Raw genomic sequence first — 11,304 nt, 5'->3', positions numbered from 1 at the left:
CCTGAGAGAAATAACTGATGGAAACTGATGGAAAAAGGTTCTTTTACTGATTCACAATTATTTCAGTATACATTCACTGAAATACAGCATTGTTAACTGTGTCTGTTTAGATTTAGCAGTTAAAGGAGTCTGAAGTTTTTCTTTCACATAGCGCATTATGCTAGCTAGCTACCACAGGAGCTGTTAACTGTCTTGGATTGGCATGCTCATTCCTAGGATTCCACTCCTTTTTGGCGTAGGTGTGTGAAAAAGTATATTTTACAGCCCTTGCAAATACCAAACCTGAATTAATGCCTTGTACAAGTCAGAGCAAATTCGGGGATTCTTTTTGGCTTGCAAATGCTCCTTGCAGTTGAATCATTAAGGCATTATGCATGGGGTTTTGGCCTTTCGAGTCTTTTTCCTGATTAATGTTGCACCAGGTATTAGGGGCTGGAATAAACACCCCAAAGTCAAAATCTTAAATCACAACTCTGACATCTTGTTTCTGTGGTTGCACTTTCAAGAATGAGTATTCCTACAGAGAACGTGTGTGGGCTGTCAACATGCCAATGCTGTTACAGGTTTGTGATTCCATTAGTTGGCCTGCATGTAGGTGCTAACACAGCACCCAGATAATCTGGCATTCTGCGCAGCTGGGAGGTGCGAGACACCTGTTGCCTCTCTGTGCTTGTTGCTTCCTGCTGTCTGTTTCTACCCTGGTACCCAGAATGAAGGGTTGGGGCTTTTTTTCTTTGAAAAGCAAACTTGTTTTTGAAACTAACCGCAAAAACGATGTATCTTGGAAGACACTGACATTGGCATCTGCTGGACTGACCCAGTTAATCCTGCCCTGATTTGGAGCAGATGGTGATAGGCGCGCTCCAGTCAGCAGAGCAGAAGGACTTTTGTGCTGTGTCTGTTTCCAGTTGCCTGCTCTGCTGTAGGTATTTCTGCGTCAGCCTGCTGGTTGCTTTCATTCCTCTTTCTGGTTTGTATTTGCACTTCTATCAGCTGTTTTTTGTGGGCAGACTCGGATTCTGCAACTTTTCATCCACCTTCATGTGAGGAGATCTGCATGTTACCCAGTCACTTGGCCTCTGTTGTAGGGAAAAAAGTATTTTCAGAATCCAAACTTAGGAAGAAATGAATAATTTTGTTCTTGTTGTGAAGGAAGATGATCAGTAACAGGATTAGATTGCTTAGGAGGACGTATAAGCAGATGTGGAAAACCATTTAACTAAAGGATTTGGGGGGAAGATTTATAGCAGGACCTTGTCTCTTCCCTCGTCTTGGTTGTTCCAAGGGATGGCTCTGATGGCAGCACGTTAAGTCTTTTGGGGAGCACAGACCTATTGTAAACCTGATCCCAGCGTTACTGCGCAGGTGTGATTGACGAGGACTTAGGGAGCGACTCTACTTTTCTGTGATGGAGGGAATTGTTTTTTCAGTCTTTTGGCAGTGTTGGCCTTCTAGATGCATGAGAGCAAGCATTCGTTATTTTGGTCTGGAGTGGTGGCTCTAACTACAGCAAAGGTGCCACTGGATCAAAGTCAGCAGATGGGGACGTTTGGTCTCCCGCACTATAGAAAGACTAGACCAGAGTCCCCTGGACGGTGTGGGGGGATGTGTCACATACTGATGCAAACAACAGCAAATTTTGCTAAAGCAAGATGGGCCTGTGAACGTCCCAGAGGCTCTTCCCGTTTGTCTAGTGCTGACAGACTCGGGGCAGAAGGCGAAGCACACCAAAGGGGCAGCTGTAACACTCGCTTGATCTGCGCCCAGAACGGTTTTCAAAGCCAGCCACTCTAAAGAATCACTTTGTATTTCCCATCAGGACTCCTGCTCTGATTACATATCGCCCCAATAGGCAGATAAATGAGCTAAAAGCAACACTGTTTGAAAAGGGGAGGGGGAGGGGAAAGGGGAGAGGAGGAAAGCGGCTTGCTCGCTGTGCTGACTCAGGCAATGGGTTTCAGGCGGGCTGCGATAAATGAAGGCAGCTACCTGCACCAATGGTCCACGATGCCACCGAGGAGGTTTCTGGGGAGGCAAGTCTGAAGACACTGCAGAATAAAAGCATACAGACAATTAAAGGGAGCTTCAAGGTGCCAGATATTTCATTAAACCTTGATGTGAAACAGTGATTGATAGTAACTTGGAGTGGAGTAAGGAACTGAGATGCCATTGGGATGGTTAAAGCGTTTCTCTTACCTGATCAACCCTGTACTCGTATGTGCTTAGTAAGGGCTATTAAGGTAAACCGGTATTTAAATTTGTTTTTAAGACAGCATGACTTCAGATACATCTTTAAAGGAGTTCAGGACTGATTTTTACTGACATCATGTTTTGAATTTGAAGACTGCTTAGGGGGAATCACGTGGGAGACTTGTTACCACGTGCGGGTAAAAATGCAGTTATTGCCTTGATGCGTTTTCTGTGTCTGGATAATTTCTGGCAAGTTCTCTTTGGTAGGGGGGACAAATAGCAGGTGAGTTTTGAGAACAAGAGAATGCAGCCCAAACTTTCCCACCCTCCCTGTAGCTGCAGAAAAGTATCTGCTTCTCATTTCAGAATCAAAACAAATCGGAGCATCTCTTTCAAGGGTGGGGCACAGGCTGCTTTGTGTCTTTAGGGTTTGTCATGAAATAATGAAATTTGAAATTTTATTTGATAGCTACCCTTCCAACTCAAATGTATTTGCAAAACACTCAGTGTTTGTAAAACACACAGTATTAGTATCTGGGGGAAATGTGACAGGGATGAATGAAATCCAGAAGAATCGTTGAAAGTTTCTCGGTACAAATACTAAAAATTAGAGCTCTTGTACTTAAGTTTCACTGTTGGTTCAGGTTATGAATGTGTGTTTGTACACATTTGGAGTGCCGAATTTAATGCTCTCCCTGGAAGTGCACAGGAAAGCTGGAAGGAGCTTACAGCCTGCTGACAAAAGAAGGGACAAGATGGGCTGTCCCTGTTTGCAGATAAGGAAGGCAGCACAGCAAAGCTCGCTGCCCTCGCACCGAATGTGACCCAGCTCTACCTGCTGCCTGCGGTGGAGGAGCTGTAGCTCGCCGAGGCAGTGCCCTGCACCGCCTGGATGCTTTCTGCTCTGAACCTTTACCCACTGTTGTACAATGGCACCTTGTTATCAAGTCGCCAGCAAATACTTTGGCAGGGAAGAGGCTTTTCCACTCTGTCACATCTGCTCTGGTATCTCAGACCAGATAGTGACTTGTTTGTGCCAGTTTCCAATAAGTACTTACATAAAACAGTTTTTAAAACCTCTAAGCTTGCCTGTTTGACATTGGAATTTAACTTTATTCACCTTTCTTTCTGTATGTTTTATTGGTTGATAAGGATGGAAGAGGAAAAAAGGTCACCATCTCAGGAAAAAGGTACCAGCAGTGCGCCCGAGGAAAAGGTGACACAAGGACACAAAAGTGAACAAGGGTGACCTCAGAGGTGAGTTCAGCAAGATCAGGGCTGGCCTTGAGGTTCTACAGTTACTGACTCCTGCTGCCTCCCACCCACCCCAGCTGCCCCCCGCCTTCCTCTGCAGAGCGACGATTTTGGTGAGCTGTGTTGTGAAAGGCAAGATTTATTTTTTCTGTTTGCTACAGTCATGTGTCAGCTCCTAGCAGAGACCTCCCCGAATGCAGCGCTGCCAGCAGCAGGTCCTAACCCACTTTTCAGCTCCTGTTCTAGACAGGAGATGGATTGGGGTGTTTATCCCAGCAGGAGAAAGACAGGTTGGATTTCACTTGCTTCTGAAGCTGCGTTATTTGCTTGGCAATCTGCCCCGCTGATGTATTGCTGATCGAGGGAGGTAAAGTTGAGATTTCCGTCCTGTGTGCTGCTACCCAGCGACCGTCAGAGGTAGAGAGCTCTGCAGCACAGTAGGAGCCCGGGTTTTCTCTAACACCTTCGTGGTCACAGCACAGCTCTTTCTCCCAGTTCTTCTGCAGGGAGGGTGTTGGCAAAGCCGACGACAGAAACAGATTCAATGGGAAAACTCTGAGAGACAAAAAAAAAAAAAAAAAAAAAAAAAAAAAAAGGATGTAGCTTGGTGATAACCACTGTGGTCAGCCGGCCGGGTTTCAGGAGGGTGCCTTGTGCCATTTTAATGTCCATTCTGCACTGCAAAACCCACAGGTCTGTTCCTCTGTCTTGTTGCAGCAGCAGTGCGAGCAGAGCGGCAGCTGCACTGGGCCAGCCCGGCTGCATGCCATCGGCTGTCCTCTCCATCTCAGCGCTCCACCTGCATTGCTGCTGCAGGTACACCCACGGCTGGTCTGCTGAACGCTCAAGGCACCACATGCACCTCTTGTGTCAGTAACTGGAGAGCTGGGAGTTTCAGATGGGGGTTCGCCAGCCCGGAGGATTTGCACGGGAACTGGTGAGTGGACGTGCCCCTGTGCTCGCACCCTGCGGCTGTGGTGCTTTGCTGGTTTTCACATGCCTTTGCAGACTCTCTGTGCAGCATAGGCACACTGGGACTGATGCTTCGTGGAGCACTGAAGCTGGTCCATGCACAGATCTGGGATATTCAAGTGCCCAGAAATCCTGGGCAAAAGTACAAGATCCTTTCAGTCTGCCAGAACAACATTTCCAGGTGGGAAAGGACATGTCTGAGAAATGCAAATATGTGGAAGGCCTTTCCAAATGGGTTTCATAGCATACTAATAATAATTCAGTGCTTTTCACAGAAAAGTAAGGGCAGACAAGGCATATTCTCTAGCTCTTCCAAGCTTATTTTCCCCCCTTGTCTCATTTTTCTTCTGAGATTACAAGAGATGGAGGCTTAGATTGATTTGTTTTCCTCTTCTGGAGCACAGGCTTGGGGATTTCACTTTTACAAGGAACTTCTGCCACATGGAGAAAGCAGAATCCTTTTTGCTTTGAGTTTTTGGTTTGGGTTTTTGTGTGCATGTGTGTCGTTTTCCCAGTTCCCAGGGTCATTGGAGACAGGTCTGCACCACACTGTGGTGGTTCCAGGTAGATGCTGTGTACCCAGGAAAGGAGGTTTTCATCTCTGGCTATTGGGTTGATCCAGCTCTTAACACTGCTGAAAGAGGCAGCAGCATCCTTTAGTGTTCAGGGCAGCAGCTGTCTGAGATCTTCAGCCTACAATCACAAATCATGTAATTATCCCACCGCACTGCCCGGGATTAAACTGTACTGTGCCACAGCAGTTTGTCTGGCATGATCAGCGTTGATGGCCTCTGTCGCTGGAAGTGTCGGAGGTGGAGCAGGCTTGCAGGCGGCTCTGCTCTCTGGCCACCTGGGAACCCCCTGCTGGACTTTGCTCTTCGCTCTTATTTCCCTTTCACCAACCAGCTTTGTCAACCCCATTTCCTCGCTGTAATGGAAGAACTGCACCAAACTGGGAAGAGGAGTCTAAGGAGACCCTGCAGACCTAAGCTCTGGCTCCATGCAGAGGGTTGGCTTGCTTTGGTGGCAGAGGTGTTGAGTTCTTTGGACAAGAGACCCCTGGGCTGGCAGGCTGCAACTAGCGCTCTGGATCAACTCTTGAATGATGATAACAGCCAACATTCAGTGTTTAAAACACAAGATTAGCACCACCGATAGCCGTTGTCTTGGCACTGTCACTGACTGGTTAACTTCTTCACCCTTCACTACTGGGTGTAAAAGAAACAAGTTCTCAGACAAATATAGACCCAGGTGCCCCAGGATGGAAAACTGAAATGTGGCCAGACACTCGCTGCTGCAAGTCCAGTCCTGCTGCCACCACCGTGGCTTGGTGCCCCTGAAGAGCTGGTCCTGCTATAAGATGGAATGGGGACGGGTGAGTCACGGAGCAGCTGTTAGCAGCAAGGAGAGGGCTTCTGGTGGCTGGGCATCCTCGCTGCTGCAGTGCAGAGCTGTGGTTTCTCTTAAGGTGTTTTTGCTGAAAGAAAGATTTGCATCAGCCTCTTGGCTGGCCTCTCCTTTTCTTTAAGTGATGCAATAAATTAGAAGCGATAAGGGCCAAAAGGAACATTTGAAATTCCAGTGGCATTTCTAGGAACTGCCCAGCATGCTCCAAGTTCTTCACAGTGACCTGCTGGCCAGCCCGCAGGAGGGAAGCAGCTGGCTGTGGTGAGGCACGTACATGTGACAGCTGTTCATCCCTGGGAAACAAACCAAAAAAGCCCTCAGTGCATCTCTGATTACATTGCCAGCTCCCCAAACTCGATAGTAGACGGTCCTGTGGTTAAGACTTTCTGCTGAGGATTCAGCACGCTCTCGTTCCGACTCCTGTGTTGACAAAGGAGCACCAAGCAAGGAAGTACCCTGGTAAGTACATACCTGAAGTACTGGATGAACTCTTTTGACTGGGAAAATCTCCATAGACTCTGCTGGGTGCAGCTCTCTGTGAGCAGCACACGGGCGGCGTGAGCCAGTTCCCCACAGGGAATTGGGACCATCATCTGATGTTCGCTCCCAGCAGTGCTATATGAGGTGGCTGAGGGCAAGCCACGTTTCTGCAGGGTATTAAGGAGAGTTTCTCCTTTAGCACCGAATGGGCGCATCAGCATCTCTCCACAGCACGGGGCACTGAAGAACGAACTCCCACACCTGTAGTGTACAGCTCCGATGGAGGTGTTTCCAGCAGATGTTCCGGGAGGGAAAGCAACTCATAGTATTGAATGTGATGCTGGAGATGGCATTTATGGTAAGAGATAGCACGATGCCGATGTGTCTGAAATCACTTCTTAAATTTTACTTAATATGTGCAAGGAAATGGTTCTCCTGAGGTCACTGGAAATCTTGGGGCAAAGATTAAGCACCTGCTATCCTCAGCTCACCAGTGATCTCCTCTCTCCCTGGCGTGCAAGAGGACATCGCTCTCCTTTACTGCGCCATTCCTCTACTGGCTCCACTTGCTGAAAGCCCAGCCGTGCTGAAGCCCGTCTGGTGGGGTAACGCAGGTTGGGGGGACCCTGAACACGTTGCAGCCAGACGCTGCGGTACGCAGAGCTTGTCTCTGGCTCAGTTCAGGATGGATGCAGGCAGCACAGATAACCTTTCCTGGCTGGATTCAGCCTCCCGCAGGACTTGTGTTTCCTTGATCAGCGTATGGCTCCTGCCCCAGTTCTTGGTAGTGTTGCCCTTGAGAGGAAGCGTGGGGTGCTGCGTGGTCTGGTTTGTGCTTGCTGCACAACGGGCTTCTTATTTTTCTTGACTTCAATAACCTCATGCTAATTTGGACATTTCTCTTACCATTATTTTCTCTCTGTTCTGGAACTTGCTTTTCTCCTGGACAGTTGCCATTATCCTGCTGGAGAAGGGTACCAGACTGGTAGAAAGAGTATGATTTGTATTTGGGAATTCAGGGGGAAAAATCAGCAGCCACAGGGTGAGTGCAGCATGGGGATGTGCTGTGAATGAACACCCAGGGAGACAACCTCCAGGCACTGGCTGTATTCAATAACAGGAAAGAAAAGAGTGAGGAGCGTGTTAGTTGTTAGCTATTATGTTGATTACATAGTCTGTTGTTTTGTGTCTCCTGTGCCCCCAGTTTGCAGATGCTGAGCAATTCAAAGTGGCACGTGTTGCAGCCAGCATTGGCCCCTGCTTCCAAGCCCATTACTTCATGGGGTCAGTAGTGCAAGAAGGTTTCAGGATCTGCAGCCTTCCTCCAGCTGTTTTACGTAGATTCACTAGTCTGTGGATTCACTATATTTCACCTCATGTCAATTTAAACATCTGCGTCAGGAGCCCTCCATAGCCCAAAACTTACCTGGAGACCAGCTAAGGAAAGATTTTGACACCACGGAGCATGCTGCAACAAGAAGCTACTAAATTGCTATTTCTTTGAGTGTGTGCTTACAAGACATACTTACAATGCCTATAGGTGATCTAAAAAGTTACCAGTTACCCCTCAGATGGCACAGGTTTAAAGACATCCCTTTCAGGTCTTCCAGGACTACAAGTGAGCACTGGGTAATTCCATGCATGTAGGCATTTCCCTTTGCTGTCGCTTCTAGAAGCAGCCCAGAGATTAGTGGAATTTGCTCATTTGAAGAAAGGTAAAATTCTCATTGGGAAAAATGTTACAAAATGAGTATTCTGTGTTGATCTTGTTTTTTAAGGGTAGCTTTTTTTTAAAAGGGCTGTTTGGTGACTCAGCCGAAGGTTACTGGGAGTCTTTGGGGGATGAGGAGGGGCTGTGTCAGGAGAAAGTGAGGTATTCACAGAACACAATGTATTGTAAAGTGTTAATGCATTTATTAATCATATGTAGGCAGACAGCTTCACACACCTTACCAGAATTTACTGTACCGACGTCGTTCCAATACTGTATCTCTAGTAAGTGTTATGAATTAGCCAATATCTGACATTAATTATCTGCATTTATCATTGTGCAAATTGACATAATGGTCAGTTGTGGGGTAACACATCAGTGACTGTTTACTGAAGTACAGAAGTGATGCCCCGTTTTTCTCAAATATACTGGAATTATCCTGTTCATGCTATATCTACCAAAATCCTATTTTTCTCCACATATGACATTCTTTGATGGCAGAGGGGTGCAGCATGCATTGCTTAACATCTGCTTCAGCAGCGATGCTGCATGCAGGTTCCGGAGTGGCAGCTCTCCTCCCACCACCTATGGATCACAGCATCTTCGCTTTTTGGAAATGTTTCTCTATGAAGTTCCAGGAAGTTTCTTCATGGCTGCCTCACCTCCTTTTTTCACCCATAACTGGAAGCACAAGGTATTTGCTTGCAGTTCAGTGACATGTGATCACTTTCAGGAAATATTTGAACAAAATGTTGAAAGAAGGCAGGATGTTTGGTCTGAAAAAAAAAAAAAAAGGGAGAGAGAGAGACAGGAGAACAGGCAGAAAAAACACCTTCCAGAACGAAGATTTCTCTGGAGACAACGAAAATCCCATGCTTAGTGAAAACAGAGCAAGAAAAAACATGCCATCTAGGATATATGTTAGAAAAAAAGCTTCCTAATTATCCAGACAGAATGAGTCTTGGAACACAGGAAGGTCTGGCCTTTCCTTTTCTAAAGTTCAGAAAACCTTAGGCAAACCTTGGGCAGGAAGGGCCAAGGGTGACATCCTCGGTGGATAGGCTTGAACTAGATTATCTGTGATTTTCAGATTCAGGCCCAGAGGGCTGTCCTAGCACACTGATGGAGGTACAGAGCTGGAAGAAGCCCTGTGTGGTGATGGCTGGCCATCCTGTCCCTCACAGACTGCTCGGGCAGAAATGGATTTGTCGTGGTCAAAGGAGTCCCATAGAAGCTTTGGAGGAGAGCTCCCCAGGAATGTATTTTCTTCCGTTTATCAGCCTCTGTAGTTCCAGAACTGGGTTTTCCCTCTGTCTTTACGCAGAATTCAGCACAAACAGGCCTTTGAACGACACTGAAACAGAAATATTAAGAAGTGAATCCTTTCCCACTTTGAGAAATAAGCATGTCCTAAACACTCTTACCTCAAAAGCAAAAGACACAGGCTGTGGAAACATTAAATCTGGAAATTAATATTTTGACTAGGAGCAGAGTCTGAATAGATGGTATAAATATTTGTGTTTTTTTGTTTTGAGTTACTGATGCTGTTTTCATCTTTGGCTAAATAAAATTATATAATTATTTTTTAAAAAGTCCAGACTGGGTTTTAAAGGAAGTCTACAAATCACATTTGTTAAATCTACTACTGGAGTAAGTGGCACCAACCTTATTTTAGGGACTGTATTTTCTTATTGTAGTATCTGACATTGGAAGCTGGACAAATACCACCTTTGGGCCAAATCCACCTTAAATCAAAGCTTATGTAAACCTCTTAATATCAATAATCCTATGCCTGCTAAACCCAGTAGTTATTTTGGTTGTATCTGGCAAGATAAAGTTATCTGTGCACAAAAACAGTGTTTCAGTTTGTTGCCTCATCATTGTATCAATACAATCTATCTTAAAGCAATATATATGTATGTAAATCCACCCACATACAAACACAACCCCCTATATACAAGTGCGTACCTCTCCACATACAGAATAGGTATGTGTTCTGCACACACGCCACATCACACCGTGTACCTTTTGGCACCTAGTACAGGCACTCCTGCAGGCAGTTCCCTACCAAGAACCAACAACTTTTGGTGCAATGTTAGCTGAAAATCAGTCGTATTTCTATGATAGAATGGAAGCAAGACATATTCAAAAATAAATATTTACGGGAAAAGTGCTTGTTTGGGAAACAAACGAACACTTGCCCTGAAGATGCTGCAGTACCAGTGACACCCGGTACTGGCAGCACTTGGTAACATCAAAACTCTTCCAGTGAACTTTGCAGCTGAGCCAAGTGCACGTGCCTTTGTCCCTGGTTTCTCTCTCAGCAGTTCTCTCTCTAGTTTTCCTAGCTGTCTTCAGCAGTAACAATTTCACAGAGCAGCCCTCCTCCCTCCCAAATCCATTCATTCATTCTTCACTTAGGGCTTATTTTATCTGCCACTGAGCCCACAGGTGCTCCAGATATATTCCTCTTCTCCACCAGCTCTTTCTCCTGTCATCCCTTGAATGTATTTTTGTGGCTGTAACCTAAGAGGGGCACAACACCAAAGGAGGCCCCACTGCATCACTATACAAGACTATTTACCAGCCTCTTCTAACACTGCCGCTCTCAGCTCACCTTTGCCTTTGTGTAGCCAAGAGGAAACAAGGGAAAGTACGGCTTTGTTCCAAATGTGGGTTGTTTCCACACCCCTAACTGATTAGTAGTTCAGTATAAATCAATGTAGCTCAGTGTAAAAAGGTGTGCAGAGGTGTGAACTAGTATTCTACTGACTATGAAGTATACACAGTGCAAAGCTTTCATAAATTATTTGACCTTCAGTTTTTTTCATGCAACTGAAATACATGCCAACAAAACAAGTTATTAGGACATGAAATGAAAATGAAATCCATGTTGTCTGTTCTTTGTACTTCAGCAATAAAAGATGCCTGGCAGCTCTAGAGGATAAAGATTACTCAGTGCACTATGTATCACATTCTTCTCCCTGATCTCTTCCCTTGAACTTTGGCACTTACTTAATCATTGATGTCTTTTTTCAGGAACATGAACAGCCTTTAACATGGAAGACATCTGAATGTGGAATCCTACATACACTAAGTTTCACCTTAAAAAAAGAAGAAGAAAAAAAAGAGAGACGTTTTAATAGCTTGTTATATCTGATCAACATTTGTGCTACATTCTGACTGGTATTTTAACTAGCTGAATAAAAATGTCCTATTAAGAGAGATGAGTATTTTTCCCTTGGTGACACTGGCTTTCTTTTCTTTAGATGGCAACAATATCTGATGAC

The 11,304-nt window shown here is 45.6% G+C and overlaps 1 protein-coding gene across 1 annotated transcript in view; it reads right to left on the bottom strand.

The window, feature by feature from the left end:
* Window positions 1-1,944: 1,944 nt before the first annotated feature.
* PLEKHS1 (pleckstrin homology domain containing S1) overlaps window positions 1,945-11,304 on the bottom strand; it is a 28,886-nt gene continuing 19,526 nt past the window's right edge. Inside the window, exons 13-14 of the mRNA XM_055815012.1 lie at window positions 11,030-11,118; window positions 1,945-9,368 (exon numbers count right to left, since the gene is read on the bottom strand). Coding sequence (XP_055670987.1) covers window positions 11,050-11,118 — 69 coding nt within the window. The 3' untranslated portion in view covers window positions 1,945-9,368; window positions 11,030-11,049. The remainder of the gene's footprint in view (window positions 9,369-11,029; window positions 11,119-11,304) is intronic.

Source organism: Falco peregrinus, chromosome 1 (assembly GCF_023634155.1).
Source record: "Falco peregrinus isolate bFalPer1 chromosome 1, bFalPer1.pri, whole genome shotgun sequence".
Taxonomy (NCBI): domain Eukaryota; kingdom Metazoa; phylum Chordata; class Aves; order Falconiformes; family Falconidae; genus Falco; species Falco peregrinus.
Note: the sequence above shows the minus strand (reverse complement) of the source record. Positions and strands in the feature narration are given on the sequence as shown.